This window comes from Lonchura striata, chromosome 22 (genome assembly GCF_046129695.1).
Source record: "Lonchura striata isolate bLonStr1 chromosome 22, bLonStr1.mat, whole genome shotgun sequence".
In the NCBI taxonomy this organism is placed as follows: Eukaryota; Metazoa; Chordata; class Aves; order Passeriformes; family Estrildidae; genus Lonchura; species Lonchura striata.
Window position 1 is genome coordinate 7282929 of NC_134624.1, and position 19764 is coordinate 7302692.

Genomic DNA, 19764 nt, shown 5'->3' on the forward strand with positions numbered 1-19764 from the left:
CGGGCCCAAGGGAGCCCGGGAGCCTCGAACGAGCGGCGCTGGTCGGTGAATGAGTATCTGCTTCGGGCCAAAGGGAAGAGGCAGAGCAGCAGAATGTCTCGCTGAGTGCGTCCCGGTGTCTCAGCCGGAGCCAGCGGGGCTGGCTCTGCTGACTCACGCTCTCCCAAACCCGCACCCAGGCAAGGCCCGTCCCAGCGCCCCGGCCAGGGGTCACCTTGGGCTCGGACAGGCTCGGATCCGGCAGGAAGGGGAAGGAAGCGGAGGAGCAATCAATCCCCCAAACCACGCTCGGGGAGGAGATGGAGGGTGTGACATTCGGCTGAGCCAGAATTAGCAGCAGATCTGTGGAGGGACCCCATTTCCACCCTATTAATAATTCATCCCAGCTCTGCCTTTACCTGCTCATAAACAGCAAACAGCTTGTTAGCGAGGACGGTTTTCTCCCCTTTTGCTGTCTCTGCCCTAATAAGAGCCCCTTGCAGATGGCTGGGGGAGGGAGGGGGCAGGGGAAGGACACATGAGTGAGCAAAACACCCCACCAGCCCTCTCTGAGCTTCGAATCCTACCCCATCCCATCCCATCCCATCCCATCCCATCCCATCCCATCCCATCCCATCCCATCCCATCCCATCCCATCCCAGCTGCCCTTTCCCTGCAGAGGTGAAGCTGCAATATAACCCCTCACCAACACCCAGGTGCCTTGCCAGAACCTTCCAACCCATGTGGGCCACCTCAAAATGCCCCTTTGGAGGGGCACTGGGAAGAGGAGAGTGATGCCTGGAGGATGTGCAGATGAAGGCTTTGCTGGAGCATTCCCAGGCGGTCGCTCAGGCAGCCCATGGGAAAATTGCATTTTCTACCTTATGAGACAGCTCCTGTCTTATCTAAAATATAAAGCTTGACCAAAGAGGTATTTTTAAAACAACAACAAAAAAAGCAGAAAACACAGCATCTTGGAGAAAGACTCCCCAGAGTCTCCACAGTCCAATGCTGTGGTGCTGGCCCCATCTGGAACCTCTCCCTGCACGCTGACAGGCATCCCAAAGCTATTCCTGAGATGTTCTCCAGATTCAAGTCACACCTGAGCACTGGGGGAAGCCCATGGCCCACTTGGGGGACAGGGAAATCAGTGCAAAAAGAGTGGACCTGGCCAGGCAGATCCCAGTGTCCTCCCATGTTCCTCAGAGGAGGGCACAGACCTTCACCTGGGCTCACAGGGAAGGGGATTTGTGGGGCTCTTTGGCATAAGAGGGGCCTCATATTTCTCCTGATCCCTCTCCGTGCTCCCAGCCCTCTCTGCAGTGAGTTATGCCACTTGCCAGCTGTTGGAAATAATCGCTGTAAATTAATTACGGTTGTTTCACCCCTCTGATCCCTCCCAGCCCATGAATAGAGTGAAAATTAATTGTCAGAGAGTACTTCCAGCTCTCTTAGAGTCCCACCCTGGCCACTGGCAGGTTACAGTTTATGCCCTAAAGCATGAAACTTAATTACTCACAAATGTTATTTTTGATCATAAAATCACCTTGCCTTGTCATAAATCCAGATCGAGCAGTTGAACCCTCAGATCAGGAGTAGCAAGTGAAAACACCCTGAAATGTCATTAGGACAAGCCTGTGTTTTCTCCTGGGTAAATGCAATTCTGTTTGGGAAGCAGCATCACGTCCTGGAGTGATTTTTGGAAGAAAAGCCAAGGAAGTCTCCCAAAACACACATCACTCAGGGTGGCCCTTGTCAGAAATGTGTGTTGCAGAAAATAGGCTGAACCCTGTGTCACTGGGGAGGTTCAGGGTGGGTGGCACTGGAGCTGGGTCAGGCACCTTCCATGCTCAGCGAGTGATCTCCCTGTGCTGTGACACTGGAGCAAAGCTAGAACCAACCCAGCAGGGAAACAGAGATCCTGCAGAGCCCTGGCTGTGAGGAAAGCCAGGCCAGGGCATGGAAGGGAAGTGAAGCCCCACAGCTCAATGGATCCAGCTGGACAGGGGAGGGGAGTGGGGAAAAGAAAACTTTGGCAGGGATGTGTTCCAGAACATCCACAGGACAGGCAGGGATGGGGTGAGCTGCCTGTGGTCCCCTCTGCAGCTTGGGGACCCCCATGTGCCGTGGGCACCCCGTGACACACAGAGAGGGGAGGCTGCAGGACACCTGCGGTGGCACCGCTCCACAGCAGGGACAGGAGCAGGGCAGGAGGGATCAGGTGCACGTGGAGATTCTGCTGATCCCTTTGTTTCTTGCAGGATTTGGAGGAAATTTGACACCAATTTCAGGACTCAGTTGCAGCAGGAGGAAACGCAGGGACTTTGTGAACCTCATCTGCTGCCCTTTGAGCAGAAATTCAAAGGCAGCATTGGAGGTGTCCTGAGGGAAGCAGATGGACCTTGGGTGTCCCAAGAGAAGCAGAAGGACCTTGGATGTCCCAGGAGAAACAGAAGGACCTTGGGATGCTCTTAGAAGCTCCTTAAGCATCACAGCTGAATGGGGTGGGGGCTACAGAGGGAATTGTCCCCTTCTGAGTGGAGGTGGAGGTTCAGACCAAGGTTTCCTTGGTCACAAGCAGTCCCAAAAAGGAGGGAAGGAAGTTTCTGTGCTGTCACCTGCTTTTCCTGGCTCTGCAGACTCTTTAGAGGTCTACAAAACAGCCCCCAGTCCCAGCCAGTGCCAGATCTTGCAGGAGAGCCTGGAGAGGTCTCTGGGTGGGTTTGAGAGGCAGCTCAAAAAAAAAAAAAACAACCCACAACATTCCAGAGGAAAGTACCCAGGAGAAACCCACACAGCAGCACTGATCTTTGTGCTGAAGAAACGCTTTTAACTTTTTCCACTTAAATTAAATATTCCTATAATGCACCAAGGATTTCCACCCCCCACTGAAAAAACACAAAGTTTTGTTTTCCAAAACTCATCCAAGTTGATGAGACCTTGTCATTACTCTTATTAGGAGACTGTAATTAAAAACAAGTGGTCCCGGGCTGCTCTAGGTTTTGGCAGAGGCCTTGGCTTAAACACAATTCCATGAAGAAGAAAAGATCCCCAAAAGCAAAGGAAGCTCAGGACATTTCTCAAGACACCATTAAACAAATCATACCAGGTGTGAGCTGTGATCGAGCGTCCTTGGCTGAGCAGTACAAACCCTCACATCATCTACTCATTTTTTCTTCTCAAATCTTGTTGTTTTTTTCCCCTTTAATATTATTATTATTATTAAGGTTTTTTTTTTCTTCACTGTGCAGCTAGTGGTTGCAATTGCTTTCCAGCTTCCCTTTGGCATAGAGATCTAAAAGCTGCAATCTTATTTCTGTGCAGCTTTCACCATTCACAACAGATGTCTAGTTTGTTTAAAATATTCAACAGCCTAATGATTAATCGAGCAATTGCACCTACAAAAATATATCATTTTATGCTATGAGTATTAAAACTGGTATTATCTGCTAGGAAAAAAAAAAAAAAAAAAGGCAACTTTTGGGCTCATTAAGAGCCCTAAAAAACATCTGGGCTTTGTAAAACAGGCTTTTGTTGTGTGTGGTTTCCCCCATTCCCCCCCTTCCCAGCAAGGTGGGGAGCAGCTTCCCTGCAGCATCCTGGATTCCTGTCATCCTGCTTTGTCAGGCCAATATCTTGTTTCTTAAGAAATCCTCCTTCTCAAGGAGCAAGTGTCTGCTGTCACCTTCAAAAAGTCCCTTTTGCAGCATTTCTGCCCAGAAGTGACTCCAGGCACCAAGAGGAGGCAGAGCCCAAGGGCTGGGGCACATTTGCAGCTCAAGGACTGGGCTGATGGGAACCTCCCGAGGCCACCTGGCTCAGGGCAACCCCAGCATCACTCCAGGCTGGGGATGAAGCACAGGGAGCAGCCCCACCAAGGAGGATTCAGAGCCCCAAGATCTGAAGAGGGTCTACAGGAAAGATGAGGAGGGCTCTTTATTATGAATTGTACTGTTTGGACAAGGGATGATGGCTTTAAACTAAAAGGGAGCAGATTCAGATTAGCTGTAGGGAAGAAAACTTTTATAAAGAGTGTGATAAAATACCAGCATGGTAAAGCCTCAAAGGTGATGGATGCCTCATCTGTGGGAACATTCAAGGTCAGGTTGGATGGGGCTTTGAGAAGCCTGACCGAGCTCAAGGTGTCCTTGTCCATGGCAGGGGGTTGGACTAGATGACTTTTAAAGGTCCCTTCCCACCCAAACCATTCCATGATTTGGCTCGCAGAGGCACAACCTTACCACGATGCCATTTTTTAAGACACCGTGTCCTCAACGAGGCTCTCACAGTTTGTGCCCTGGAGATTTGCCCTTTTGGACTGAGCTGGGGCTAAGAAAGGCTGCAAAAACCCCAAAAAGTGAACAACCAGAAGAGCTGGAGAGCCTGAAATCTGCAATGTCTAGTTGCTGTGAGGACACTCATGACTGATTTAATAGCGTGAGACTCAAAGTGAACTGGTTTATTTTAAGCTCACTGAGACCAAGTTTGCCTGGCTAATGCATCCTGACTTTTAGATTGAAGACTTAAATATCTCGAGACTTTGGACAGATTCTTTGGAGGACACACTGCTTGGAGGAGGAAACCAGATTCAAAAATAATACCTGGAATTGTTTCAACAGTGCTATATCTGATCTTACCAGGACCAAGGGAGCAGCCAAAATGTGGCCATCTGTTTCCGCTCCCCCCTGCCCTCCTGGCTGACTCCAAACCACCCCCCCCCCAGCAGAAAAGGCATCCAGCATCCCACAGAGGAAGGACAATTCAATAAACCTAACCCCAAAAAGGAACACTTCATTTTAGCAGAGGAAGCTGTAGTGATGTGACTCACCCGGTGGCTTTTGAGGCTCTCCCCCACCTTGCCACTTGGAGGTTATTTTTGTGCTTGCCCTGTTACAACCATGCACCTCTTGAGCCCTTTACCTCCCTCCCAGAGCATCAGGGTGGTTAAAGAGATCTTTGGGGGTGCTGCCTGCTGAGCTGGTTGGGATACACAGGAGCCAGCAGGATTGTGCACCTCCATGCCCTGGGATGAGCATGTGGCAGACAGGAAGGGTTTTCACTCCTTTTCTCCCCCCTCCTGACCCTGCCAGGGACGTGCCTGGCCAGCCCTGCTCCTCCAGACGGGACATGGGGAGGGGGATCATGCTTGATCAGACTTCCCTCACTGCTCCAGGGAAATCTGTCCCGCCTCCCATCCTGCCCAGCCTTTTGTCTGGGTAATGTTTCCTTCGTGTGGTTTCATCACAGAGCCCTTTGTTTGTTTAATCAGCATTGATAGGAGCATCATCCACAGCCCTGGAGGTGGCCACTGTGGCCATGCTGGGGACAGCTCAAGTGGCAAATACTCAGTGAGACTGATCTCACACCAGCTCAAGGGCTGTGCCTGCTGCACACAGGGGAAGGAAAGCTCATGGCAAGAGCTCTGAGACACAGGCTCTGCTCAGACAGAGCCACTGAGCAGCAGGGCAGGCTTGTCAGAGACTTTCCTGCTGCCATCCCAAGCCAATTCTCCACCTGCTGCACCCTCCTTCAGACAAGTGGCAAGAATGGACCTCTGGGATGGTCTTTTCAGGACTGTCATATTAAGCCATCTGTATGGCCACATTGACAGGAGGACCATACTGCAACACAATATGTTGCCTCAGCACAGGAAGCACACTCAGAGCCCCCAGCACTTCAGCTGAGGGGGATTTCTCTGCCTTTTCCCTCAGCCACCACTGCAAAGCTGTGCTGAGAGGCAGCTCCATCCCCCAGCAGGAAGCTGTGTCTCATTAGCAGAGGTAAACAATTCCTCTGAACGTGACGAGTCAGGAGAGCATATTAAATATGTCAATATCTCAGGGTTTTTTAATCCCTACTCCAGAACAGCTTGTTGTGGCAGGAGAGGGCCCCCCAGCGTGGCTCAGAGCCCCAGCACAGCCCAGCTGGCATCTCCCCCTCTTTGAGGGGGTTGTGGGGTGCCCTCACCCCTCAACCTCACCCACCAAGCAAGCCTGAGCTCTCCACTGATTTCCCTTCTTCAGTTATCACAGCTACAAACAAACAAAAACAAAGAAATAATCCAGCTATTTGATTTTAGAACACCAACTCGAGCATCCTTTTGTGACTAACCTCCCTGCTGCAGGGTGGGCTCAGCAGCTCCAGCCCCAGCACACACAGAGGTGACAAAAGCCACACATGGCCCAGGCTGAGGCTGTGACAGAGGAATAAAAACCAGCATGGCATTTGCAGGGGTGTGTCAGAGCAAGACTGGGTTGAAAACAGTTTGAGTTTTGACCTGTTTTATGCCGTGCTGCTTTCCCTGGCAGCCTGGTGCACACCAACACAAACACAACGTGTGCTGTATTTCCAGGAGTCCCCTCGTGTCCCCAGGGCTGCCTCCCCTGCACAGGAGCCTGCTCTCACCTGCAGATCAGCCACGCACTGCTTTGTTTTCCCCGTGCTGACAGAGCAGCCTCCTGCTTTATTGGCACTGTGCTGCTCACACGCTGCTCCAGACACGGAATTATTTGTGTCCTCAGGAGTTTTTCAGGGCTCCTGGGTGCTGTGGCCTCCACTGACTTTGCAAACAGTTGCTTGCCTTCAGTGCACATCTCTGAGCTCTGAGGAGGCACCCAAGGCCCATTTTACAGACATGGAGTAGAGAAGCTCTAAGTACGTTCCAAGATTTTAGGTTGCCTGGCTGGAGGTGGCAAAGCCCAGATTTTCCAAAGCACGTTGTGTTGCTCAGAGGTTTCCATGCTCAAAGCACAGCCCCATTATTCAGCTGAGAGCACCGTCCTACACCAGCCAGATCCCCTCTCTGCTGTGCTTGGGTGTGCCCAGGACACCCTAAAAGCAGCTCACAGCCACTCAGACTCCAACAGTTCCCCAGGTCAAAGCCAGCCATGGACACAGGAGAATTCTCTTCCCACACCTGCAGCAGCCACAGACACACCCAACCTGCTGAGACCCAGCCCTGCAGCTCAATTTTTGGAGCCTCCAGGTACCAGTATCAGCTCCCCACACCCTGGCACAGCCCCTGTGCTGCAGGAAATCCCCAGGGCCAGGCAGGAACACTGACCCCACACAGAGCACCTCCCTATGGCTCCCAGCCACGCACAGAGCACCCACAAACCAAAGCACAGCACCCAGCTCAGCCTTACCTTGAAAGCTGCTGTGCTCAGGAGGGCCAGACCTCACACCCCAGCAGGTTCCTCACCTCCAGCCAGCAGCTCTGAGCAGCTCCAGATGCTTTATCACCTCCTCCTCCTCTGCCAGGTGCCTCTGCCTTCCTGAGTAGGGTCCCACAGCAGCAGAGCCCGCTGTCATACCAGTCCCTCTCCCTCCCCAGTCCTTTGGATTTTGAATCTGAGAGGGAGGCAAAGTGACAGCAAAGAGATGCTTCATGTGCAAAAAAAAAAAAAAAAAAAAAAAAAAGGGATGTGCAGTGTGTTGCAGAGTTTTTTGTGGTCTGTACCCAGCAGAACACAGCCCTACACAATCTCCAAGGCAGGGGTGACCCACATGCTCACTCCTGCAGGGCAGTGATGCTGGGCTTCAACAAACACATGGGTGAGCAATAAATGCATTGGCACAGCTGCCCACTCCCAAAACTTCAACATGTGGTGTGTCACCTTGACACTGTCCTAGAGCAGCTCAGAACCTGTGGGTGTGGAGGTAAAAGAGATCTTCTGTCCCTGCAAAACACACCAGCCTGGCTGTGCACTGGCACTTGTGGGCAGAATGGGATGGCTGGATGTTCTCTCCCACTGCTCAGGCCTGGAGGCAGTGGACTTTGTCACCTGGATGGGATGAACCCCCCTTCCCACCCCATTCCCTCTGGGCAGGAGCACAGATCTCTGCTCTCTCTGCTACTGCTCAGTTCTGTCCCAGCTTGGAGCTGAAGAAATTTGGTTTCCCTCCTCTAGCTGTGCTCAGAGGCACTGGGGGGATGGTCCCAGCCTTTTCTGAATCAGGAGGCAGGGGTGTGCTTGGAGGGATTCAGCCATTCAGTTCCTCCAAGGCAGCAGGGATGAGCACAGCTTTCTACTGTAGGCTTGCAAATCAGCCAAGCTTAACCCAAGTTTCTCAGAGACCATCTCAGGGAAGGAGCTTTCTATGAAAATCACCCCGTGCCAAATTGAAAAGCCCTTTCCCAAAGGGCCTTTCAAAGGAAAGAGCTCAGCCGTTCTTACAGCTGAGGCAAAGCCGCATCTTTCTGCCTTAAATCCTCTCAGAAACAGCATCCTCCAGAGCCAGGCACCCCCCAGCTGAGCCCAGCACTTAAGGCTTGACCCAAGCAGCCAAACCCACGCCGTGCCCAGGCTTTGTTTCCCCTCTGGTGACCGCTGTTGTTGTTCCAGGAGAACCCGTACCTGTGCAGCGACGAGTGCGACGCCTCCAACCCCGACCTGGCGCACCCGCCCAAGCTGATGTTCGACAGCGAGGACGAGGGGCTGGCCACGTACTGGCAGAGCGTGACGTGGCGCCGCTACCCCGAGCCGCTGCTGGCCAACATCACCCTGTCCTGGAACAAGAGCATCGAGCTGACCGATGACATCGTCATCACCTTCGAGTACGGGCGCCCCACCATCATGATGCTGGAGAAGTCTCTGGACAACGGCAGGACTTGGCACCCGTACCAGTATTACGCAGACGACTGCATGGAGGCCTTCAGCATGCCAGCACGGAGGGTCCGGGACCTCTCCACCACCAGTGCCAACAGGGTCCTCTGCACCGAGGAGTATTCCCGCTGGGCGGGCTCCAAAAAGGAGAAGACCGTGCGGTTTGAGGTGCGGGACCGCTTCGCCATCTTCGCCGGCCCCGACCTCAAGAACATGGACAACTTGTACACCCGCCTGGAGAGCGCCAAAGGGCTCAAGGACTTCTTCACCGTCACCGACCTGCGCATGAGGCTGCTGAGACCCGCCCTGGGGGGCACCTACGTGCAGAGGGAGAACTTGTACAAGTACTTCTACGCCGTCTCCAACATCGAAGTCACCGGCAGGTAACGGCTGCTGGGTTTCTTGGGGCGTCTCTTCTCTTTTCCTGCTGGAAAACTGAGCCATCAGCGTTTCTGCCGACCGAGAGATAACCATTTCTCCCTCTAACACCCCTTCTCCCCAGGCAGGGCAGCAGCTGTGACCTTGCAGGGAACGGCTGGGGCACCTCCAAGGCTGTGTCCTCCCGCAGCTGGTGCTGGGGGAGCTGGGACATGGCTTGGATGGGCACTCAGGGTCTGAATTCCCTCCAATCCCCTGTCCCAGCTGTGCAAACACAGCCAGCCTTTGCCCAGATGTCTCAGGGGTGATGCTGGTGGATATGGGGCGTGGAATGAGGCTCGCCCCACTAAACTCCAGCTCCCTGCCAGCACAAGCAGGGTAGGTCATCCCCAGTCAGTCCTGCACACCCTGAGCAGCCCCAGCCCTGGCAGATTAATCTTGGGGTAAAGGTAAAACCCCCTGACACATCTGGGGCAGAGGAAGCAGGAGGGGGGTTGTTTCTCCTGGGTTTTGTTTTTCAGCTCTCTATACAATGCCATATGTTACATTATGACATCAACTGAAAAAGCAAAGTAAGGTGGAAAAGTGCCGAGATGGCTGATTTCCCATCCAGCTTGTGCGAGACTTACAGGCGAGAGGGAAAAAATCTCCCCATCACCCACCCCATGCTAACAAGCATCACCACAGCGACAGAGGAGCCGTTTGTATCGGTTCCAAACAGTTTGCTTCTGAGACTTGCAAGTAGAAATGTTTGCAGGTGCCACCGAGGCTGGCTTTGAACAGGCTCCAAGGGGAAGGAAGCTGCAGGGAGGGATGGGAGAGCCCTTCCCACCCGCCAGGGCAGGCAGGAGACAGCAGGGAGGGTCTTTCTCATGGTGTGGTGCCTGTCTGGGATGAGCAGCTGTAGCACTCAAATGGTTTGGGGGCATTTTGGGGTGCCCACCATGGGGATTGCTCAGGAAGGAGTCCTGGGGGCTCAGGCATGTGGGCAGAGAAGTAGGAGAGCACCTCCACGTGTGTCTGGTAAATTAGGACTAAATGTTTGATGTCAGTGCTTGTGCAATGAGCTTTGGCTTCTAGGATCAGCACAGATACCAAGGACTTGTTACTGCTCCCACAGCAGCCTGGGGATGCTTGATGCTTCAAAGAGTTAAAATACTCTTGGTGTCCCGTGAACACCTTCCTCCTCTGAGCCTTTTACCGTTCCTGCCTGCCTTGGGCAGGATTTGTTGCTTCAGTACTTTGGACCTGAGGTCCTGCTGGTGGGATTCTCCCCAAACCAGCACTTTGCTCTCAGCTGTCCTCTGCCCCCCTCCCCAGCCTCCCATCATCTTTTGAATTCACTGGCCAAATTTACTACCATTTAATACTAACAGAGGTTGGTTCAATACAGAAAATCCCTAAAAATTCAGTGAAAAGAGTCAGCTAGGGAAGGGGAAGAAAACCCCTTTCAAACACACCCAGGGCTGGAGGAGTCGCAACCTCTGCGAGACATCCAAAATTCCACCGGAGGCGGGGATGGCCGGGCTGCGAGCGCCCCGTGGAAGCTGCAATGCTGCTTTTTAGCCGGGGCCGAGAGGAGCCAGGCTGGGGCTCGCTGCCGGTCCTGCAGGAGAGGGCTTTTCCTTGGCTGGGAACGGGGAAAACTCCGAAATCTGCTTTTATCAGCCCGAGTTCTGAGCTGCAGAAGATGCAGCTCTGCGCTGCTCCAGCTTGCTGGGCTGATTCAAGGAGAGAGGGACACTCATCCCGGTCAGTGCCTGTCCTGTGCTGATTTTTTCAGCCCCCATGGGTACAGGGCAGGGAAGGTGAGCAGCTGAGGAGCTGTGGATAAGTGGTGTATAAGATGGAGAAGCTCCCTGTGAATTAACTCTGCTCCTGCGATTATTCCAGTCCCAGCAAGCAGGTTTTTGCACTGAAAAGCAATCTAATTCCAGCTGTAAGCAAAGCCAGTTACAGTGCAGGAACTAAAACCAAATTAAATCTAGTGTATGGCTCAACAAGGGATGGGTTATTGAGAGGAAGAGAGGAGAAATCAATGTGAGCCTGACAGGAGCACTGTGCAGGGAAGGGGGGAGGAAGGGTGGGCAGAGATGGGGATGGACACACACTGCCTCTTCCAGGACGTGTTGGAGGAACAGCAGGAAAGTGCCTAGATAAAACTGGCGTGGTGTTAGGGATCCACTACAGGGGGCAGGGAAACAAGAGGGGCGGTGATTGTGAAGAAATGAGGGGTCAAGGGCAAAACAGGCAGAAAATGCCACCTGGAGAGCAGAGTGAGCAGTGCCGAGGCTGAAGGAGCTGTGCCTGGCCATAGCGTGTGGCACTGCCTGTGTCCCTGTACCACAGCGGGATTTTGGCGGTGCCCTCAGGGTGATGAGGCACTTGGCAGCTCGTTTCCAGCTGGAGTTCATGGCCAAGGGAAGAGCAAAGCACTTTGCCCTCAGAGCAGACCGTGAGCCCAGATGGTTTCTCGTGCTGCAGCCTTACCTGGTGGGTTTAGAGAGCTTTCTGTGATCCTCTCAGTCCACGTACTCCTGGACCCCATCCTTCATGCCTCAGCTTCACACCAAGGAAAACCCCTCACCACAATCTCCCAGAGCTTTTTGGGAAAAGCAAAAAGAGAATAAAGGACATGGGGAGAAGGGGAAAGAGTTTTCTGTCTTCTCTTGTCCTGGAGGCCAGAGGATCTGGTGAATCCTGGGGGTCACTGCTTCATTCCTGGGAGTTGGGACAGTGGGCTGCTCCCTCGGGGTCTCCTCTGCATCTCCTCCTCCCACAGCCTCAGCCAGGTCCATCTCTCCGTTCATGGCTGACAGTTTATTTTTACTCTCTTTCTTCTTGGTATCTTTTTCTTATTTTTTCCCCCCTCCTTTCTTCTTCCATCCTGTCCCTATTGATCTGCAGAGTAACTGGAGCTGCAGAAGGGTCAGGACAGGAATAGACACAAGCAAGCCCTTGGTCTGTGTGTTGTGTGTGTGCCAGGCAGGGTGGGGAAGGGAAGTGGAAGGACTTTTCCCCACAGATCTCTCTATTCACTGCTTAATTTTCTCCTCGGTGCAGCAGTGAGCTCGGGCACGGGTGAATGAGCTTTCCCTGGCTGGCAGGGCTGTGGTGAGAGCCACTGGTTCTGCTCCCACTGCACACTGGGTCTCTCTGGAGTCATTTCCTCCCCCTCAGAACGTCAGTCACTGCCGTGCTCAGCAGGGCACGCTCCATCACGGAGACATTAATAAGCTGTAATTGAAGTTAATGTGCCATGGCCAGGACATGTGGATCCAGTTAGGAGAAATCAGATTGAGCAGAAGTGAATCAATTTTAGGCTGTTTATTAGGATTTTTCCCCTCTGTCCTGCCCTGTCCCAGTGCATGCATTGTCTGTCTGTCTGTCCATCCTGCTGGTGATGAGCAGTCCCTGGAGGAAGGCAGGAGGAGGGAGCATCCCTCATCACTGAGCAGCTCCATGGAACAGAGCTCCACACCCTCAGGCTGTGCTCAGGCCAAAGAGGTGCCAACAAGATGAAGTTTCTGGTTTTGAAGTGGCATTTCCTTTCCTCACTTCACCAATTGCTCTCCTCAGGCTTTCCTTACACCAAAAAATTGAAGGCAAAAACCCTTGCACTCCCCTGCTTCTTTCCCTGGTGCATTCTCAGTGCAGTCTCATGCATGGATGCTCTCCAGGAGGATTTTCTCTCCACATGACTTGGAGAGTTTGTGCTAGTGGAGCAGAACACTTTGGCCAGCCTGTTACCCTGGTGCCAGCAGCAGGATCAGGCACTTCAGACCTGGAGGACCAAGGCCACCCCCAAAAGCACCTCCTGCAACAAAAAGAGCTGGAAATGGTCAGTGGTACCCACATGCAGGGGGTGTATTTTTCTGCATTTGTAGTGAGTTTTGAGATGTGGAGATGATTGATGCTGCATTGCTGCTAAAGATGAATGAATTCCTGGTCACTGGCTCCTTCTCTCGATGAAGGCAGCTCAGGGCACTTCTCCTGTGGCTGTAGCTCAGCTGGAACCAGGGGTGCCAGCACAAAGCACATCCCACTGCCCCTGAGCTGCTTTGCCCTGGTTGCACATTCCTTCTTCTGGCTTTGTTGTGGGAGACCTTCCAGCTGATCTCGACTTCTCCACCAAAGCTGACTTTAAATTGGAGAAAAGCTTTGGTCTGTGGAAGAGTCTCGTGTTGAGGGTCTCAGATTTTGTGTGGTGGCTGGTGAACATCTCTCCCCGAGGACCAGGGTGGAACCTGCACCAAAGGGGAACAGGCAGGACCTGGGGTGACCTGTGAGAGCAGGGGCTCCCCCAGCTGAGCTTGCCCAGTCCCAAATTTTGGGCATCACTCCCAAAATAGCCACGGGCTCACCCAAACATCTCCAAGAACAAGCCCAACGCCCCTGCTGCCCTCAGCCAGCTGCTGCCCACAGCTGGCAGCTTTGGGATGCCCACACAAACCAGGGCAAGCACCGCCTGTGCCCATCCCTGCTCCTTCCCCTGCAGCTCCTGGCAGACAGAGCTGGGGTCCCAGGAGGCAGCAGCATCAAGGACAGCCAAGTCTGTGCCAGCAGAGCGCCGTGTTCCTCGGCCCGTCCTCGCCTCCGTGCTGGGCAGCCCCAGAGCTGGATGGCTGAGCTCCCCTGGCATTCCTCCAGGCTGGAATTAGCTGGAGCTCGAGCAAAACCTTGCTCTTGGTCATAGAGTTAAATTAAGTTAATGTGCAGCAACTGTTTGCTGGAGTCCTGCAAAGGTTTCTGCTCCCACTGCAGCAAGGTGGGGAGGAAACTCTGGGTAGGAGGGAGGGAGAATCCCGGAGAGCTCCTCCCTCCCCCAGACGCTGCTGACACTTTGTCGATAGCCAGAGACAGATGCCCAAGGTCCTATTACCTGCTCCTGGCTTTGCTTTGTGAAGGGTTTTATTCCCCCTCCGATTTTGTTGCCGAGCTGCGTCCGGCCCTGAGCGGATAATAGAATTTCATCAATAGACTGGGAAGGTGATGTATGTTAAAGCACTTAATATAAAGAGACTTCTACAGGAGCCCAAATTCAATTTGGCCAATGAACTCAATTGCAGGCATTATTGCATTCCAGGAGAAAAACCAAGAGCATTTATACACATTACTCTGCAAATATTTATGTTCACATATCCATGTGATGTCCTCTTCACCCTTCCTCCCTTCTGCTGGCCGACCCCCTAATGGGGAAGTTTGGTTTTGTGTTTGCTTTTTAAGACAGCTTTGAATATAAATAATGTTCCACCAGTCAGCAGGATCTTGACAGCTGCTGAGTGTCAACTTATTTAAAATAAATAGCCTCTCGGATGGGAGCAGCCAGCTAGTGTGCTCTCCACTTTGGCATCTTTTAAACTGTCTCATATTTGTAACCCAAACCTCAAATCATTTCGGAGGGCAGAGAGGAGGGTTCTTTCCTGCTGGGAGGACTCACCCGTCCCTACCACACAACCAAAAGTAAAAACCCACAAGGAAAACGACTCACTCACAACCCTCTGACCTAACCCAGGGGTTTTTTCAGTTCTTTGGCTCTGCACTAAGTACTGAAAGCCAGAAGCTTCTCACCCTGGTTCAAGCTGAAAAAACAACATGTTCAAATGGTTTTCCCTCTCCTTCAGCCTCTGGACCACAGGCTTAGGGAAGCTCCCAGCCCTGCTGCTGGGATGAGCCATCATTGCCTTCTTCATCCCTTGAGCCCTGCTCCAGGACTGGCAACAGCCAACCCCTGCCAGAGCGATGTCCCAGCAAGGCAAACCCTGATAGAAACGCTCTCCACAAAGGGACTGTGCTTCTTCCATGGCCCAGCCATTAACCGCTATTTTTACCTGCTTCCACACGCACAGATGGGCCAGAAACAATCCAAGCTCAGCACCCGTTATGCTTTGCCCAAAAGATTTGCTCCCTGCTTTTGCTGAGCTGCCAAAAGAGTTGCAAAAGAGCAGGTAGAAGTGGGTAAGCGACGGCCAGGCGGCTGCCGGAGCGGAGCGTGCTGCCAGCAGCGCTGGGGATGACAATAGAGAGATGGAGAAGAGTTATTCATGTTTCCCCGAGAGCCCAGATCACTTGAAACATCCTTTTCCTTGGGGACGGCGAGGAAAGAGCTCCCTTCAAATACATCATCCCGTGAGACTCATTAAAGGCTCATCAATTACAGAGAGAGCAAACAATTCAGGGGAAAGCTCGGAGAAGCCTTCCTCCGGCCGGCAGTCCCGAGCTGCCTCCAGCACCAGCAGAAGGGAGCAGGGGGGCAAAGCCCAGCCCAGGGTGGGAAAAGCAGAGGAGTGATGGCTGGAACCCAGCAGGATGGGACCAGCAGCCTCCAGAGCATCCCTGCGGCCTCTCCTTGTGGAGAGGGGCATGCAGGGGACGTGGTGGCCTTCTGCTGCTCCATGCCTGGGGTTTTTTAAGGAGCTCAGGACACTCAGTGTTGTCTCATGGGAGCTGGGCAGGAGGCACAAGGAGATGGAGCAGCTCTTTAAGTCCCCACCCAGCAGTGTCACTGCACCAGGCCCGAGGGGGTGCAGCACCCCAAGGCTGCCCCATCCCTGCAGGAAGGGAGAGGGATGAGGAGATGCTCTTTGCCTTTCTCTGCCTCAATTCCCTGCTCTGCAAGTGGGGTTGAGGACAGAAAAAGTGCTGTAAAACAGGTAAGAATCCCTGGAAGGGAAACAAAGGGCTGGGATGGCTTTTTAAAATTACTTCAAAAGTCATTATTAATGAAAGCTCAGGGAAAGAGGCTGTTTTCCCACTCCCAGCACAGAGGGAGGTTTGCTGCAGGTTTGCTGCACTCACCCCCTTCCTGTGTGTGGGCATCTCCTTCACTCACATGTGGGCTTGGCACCAGACACCTCTCCAGCAGCTCGCTGCTGTGACCTCCAGGATGCTGACATGGAGAATTGCAGAAAAGTGTTCTTTATGGCTTAAAAAAAAAAAAAAAAAAAAAAAAAAGAAGAAAGGAAAAAGAAAGGACACTTTCCTGTAAACTTTCCTTGGCGCTCCAAGGTCCGTGATGTTCCCTGGTGGAGGCATTGGCAGCATCAGAACCACACTGCACCACTCTGAGGAAAGCTGGATGACCTGCACTAAAATAAACTCATAAATACCCCTTTGTGCAAGCTGGAACATCTTGGGGCACACATTGCTCTGACCGCTCCCACTGGGAACAGTGTGAGCCACTTTTTGGTGATTGCCAAGCGCAGCGGTGTGACCTCCTGCCAGCCTGGTGCAGGGTGGGTGTCCCTGGTGCCCAAGGGTGCTGCAGGTCCTGCTGGTGCTGCTCCCCACCACTGCTGACCCTACACAGGCTCAGTGAGAAGCAGCACTGTCAGCACAGCCCTGACCCACGAGCCAGAGAGGAGAAACACTCCCAGATCTCCTCTGGAGCCAGAGAGACCATATTGCAACTAGCACTTTGCTGGAGCAGCCCCGGGGCTGGAGCAGGGCCACAGCTCCCTTCTGCAGGACACAGAGCAGGTGTCTGCCCCGCTGCTGATTTTTAAGCCTCATTGCTAAGTAGCTCCTAACCTTTCCCTTCATCCTCTCCTTCCTGCCATGGCTGGGCGCCGAGGAGGATGAGCAGAGCGAGCAGGAGGAGCAGCTCCCACCCAGGGGACTGGGCTAATGCCATTTACTCCAGTCTGCACCAGCTGAGTCTTGGCTGGGGAAAGGCAGGCACAGACCATCAGCATGTCCTTGGGCTGTGGGCCCAGAGGAGGAGGCACAGGAGCCTGAGGAAAGGGTTGAAGCTGATCCACTGAGCCTGAGCTGCAGGAAGGCCAGTTTGCAGAAACCTCTGCCCAAAATGGGGCTGGCTGAGGGTGCTCGGCTGTTCACCATTAAATAATGCAGCCTGATTGATTGGGCTGAAAAGTGCTGTGCTGCGGGGTCAGCCTGCTGGGGTCACAGTTCCCTGCTTAGATTAATGATCCTCAAAGGTCAAATTCAGAAAGCAATTCCCTGGTAAAATTGATCCTTCGGATAACAAAACTTTTGCACAGTGGCAAAGGGCCTAGCAGTGAGAAAAATCAGTGACCCAAGCACAGGCAGGCAAGGTGAACACCTGCCTCTGCTTCCTCTTGACTTAATTTTCCTTGTTTGCACCAATTAGGAAGTGAGGGTCTCTCCTGGGGACAGCAGTGCTCTATCACACCTGGCTGGGGGACATCCCTCCCTGTCCCCATCCCGCTGGGCAGGAGGCAGCTGGGCTGTCCCAGGAGCTGGTGCTGGGCTCCCAGTCCTCCCAGCAGCCATGAGCAGTGTGTGAGGAGGATCTGCCTCCTGCACACACCCGTGCCTCAGCAAGGCCAGGTCCCTCTGCAGGGAGGAGGATTTGTAGCTGGAGCCACAGATGGCGACCAGGCCTCACCCTCCTGCACTGGGAGCCAGAAGCACCCAAAAATGTCTGCTTGGCTCCTGCCAGGAGCAAGGATGTGCCACACGTGGAGGGGGTTGGTCGAGGCTGCCTCAGGCCACCTTGGGGGTCACCAGGTGGTGGCCACCCAGGGCTGATGTCCCCACTGTGACCGGTCCCTGACTCACAGGGTCGAACACTGGAGCCAAGCACCACTCTCCACCTCACCCCAAACTTCAGGGAAAACAAGGGGTGTGACAGTCCCTTCCATCCTTGCACCCACTCCCCTGGGGCTCCTAAACCCCCTAGGCTGGGTGCTGAGGCTGTGCCCTGGGGCTGCCCCGTCCCCTCGCCCCCATCAGAGCAGGAGAGAGGAGAGCTGCAGCTCCCCGAGCTGTTCCTCTGCTCAGGCAGGGCCCAGAGCAGCAGTGCTGAGGCTTTGACCTGCTTTAACCCGCTTTAACCCACTCTCTTTGCCTGCTTTGCTCTGTCTGCTCATTTTAAAGCGAGAGAAGGAGGCCACGCTGTGTGGACACTGAATAATTCAGAGCCAGGCTGGGCAGCGCCTCTGCCACAGGGCTGGGACAGCTGAGAAACCCTTCCTCCCCAGAGGCAAAGGGGACCTGCAGAGCTGAAATTCAGCATCCCCCTGGCTGTAGGCACCAGCCCAATCCACCTCTTTCCCCTGGATGTGGGGCTGGTGGCTGGCTCCCAGGGCAGCAGTGCTCGGAGGCTGTCAGTGCTCTCAGCCGTGACGCGTCGTCTCCAGCCCTCGCTCACAAAGTGCAGCGTGCTGACTCTGCCTCTGCTCCCTGGGCAGAGTTTTCCTCTTTCCTCGCTTTTAGAGACTGCAAAATTCCCTCCTCTGCTTGGTCAGACACAGGGCGGGGTTGTAAGACGGGGAGAGATTGCTCATCCAGCTTATACTGAGCCTCTGAGCGGGGTTTGCTAGAATTAAGGACAGGGAGGGGAGGGAGAGGGAAAAAAGAAATCATACATGAGGTCAGCTTACCCAGCCATGCGTGAGGAGAGCACGGCAAAGGCGGCCTCAGCTCAGGCAGGTGCCTGGGGAGCTTCTCTGGGGGCTCCAAGGGAGAGGGGAGAGGCACCAGGAGCAGGGGGCAGGAGCAGCACCAGCACCCCACTCCCAGCTGCCAGCCTAATCCAGGCTGCTTATCCCAGAGCACAAGGAACACAGGCCATGCTTCCTCTGTTTCATTCCCTCGGCTCTGCATCTCCTGAGCCCTGTAAAAGGAAGCTCTGCCCCATCAGAAGTCCCCACCCCTGCACAGAAGGCACAGCATTACTGTTTTCTAATGCTTCTGCTTCTGAGACTGTAAATTATTGCACAAAGCAGGGAAAGCCGTCAGGCTCTGCTAGGGATCGGCTGTCTGGAATGAAATGAGATGTTTTGGTCCCCAAAGTCTCTGTCTGATGGCCTCAGCTCGGGCCCAGGAGTCACCAGAGCCACGTGTGAGTTATGGGCTCAGGCTCTGCGTTCTGCACAAGTCACCTCCGGAGTCTGAGCACAGGAATTATTGTGCACAGAGATAATTATTCCCTGCATACTGCACTACAGCTCATTAAAAGTTTCTTAATGTTTGCAAATTGCTGAATAGCGTTTTTAGTTGTTGCCTTCTCTGATGAGGCGGGGACTAGCTGGTGGATTCTGGTGGTGGCTTGTTGTCTGTGTTATTTTGGTCACAGCAGCCTGGGGCTTGCTGCATGTGGGGAAGAGGGTTTGTGCTGGGCAGCCTCACTCCTTTCTCCAGGAGAAAATGCTGTTGGCTTTGGCACAGTGCACAGGGGGCAAGGGCTGAGTGCCACCAGGGTTAACCCAGCTCCTCCATCCAAAGCCAGAGGCTGCCTCCAAGTCAAAGCCTCCATCCGAGGTGATTACCCAGATTCCTGGAGCAGCCTGACGTGTGAGTGATTCCTTCCTGGTGTCTCAGCTGCAGATGTTGACTTGCCATTAAACTCCTCAGTCAGACAGTGGGAGTGAAGTGTCTCATCTTGGACGAGAGGCTGCAAATCTGCCCTGGGTGAGGAGATGGACATTGAACCCCAGCACCAGATACCTGGGGAAAACTGCTGAGTCCCGTGAGAAAAACCTGCAGGAGGAGCAGGGAAGGAGTGACCAGCCTGGCCTCAGCACGTTTTCAGCACTACACTGGAGGCAAGGAGGAGCAGCAGTAACACCTGACAGCTCTTCCCTGTCTTCTTCCTGCAGGTGTAAATGCAACCTCCATGCCAACCTGTGCACCTTCAAAGAGGGCAGCCTCCAGTGTGAGTGTGAGCACAACACCACGGGCCAGGACTGTGGCAAGTGCAAGAAGAACTTTCGCTCCAGGTCCTGGCGAGCTGGGTCCTACCTGCCTCTGCCCAACGGGTCCCCCAATGCTTGTAAGTACTGCAGGGAGCCAGCCCTGCCCTGGGCTGCACCAC

The 19764-nt window shown here is 53.7% G+C and overlaps 1 protein-coding gene across 1 annotated transcript in view; it reads left to right on the forward strand.

Annotated features, from left to right (window-relative positions):
- Positions 1-19764, forward strand: part of NTNG2 (netrin G2) — a 46786-nt gene that overhangs the window by 12153 nt on the left and 14869 nt on the right. The window contains 2 exon segments of the mRNA XM_077787895.1: positions 8325-8968; positions 19550-19722. Of these exon segments, the coding sequence (XP_077644021.1) occupies positions 8325-8968; positions 19550-19722 (817 nt within the window).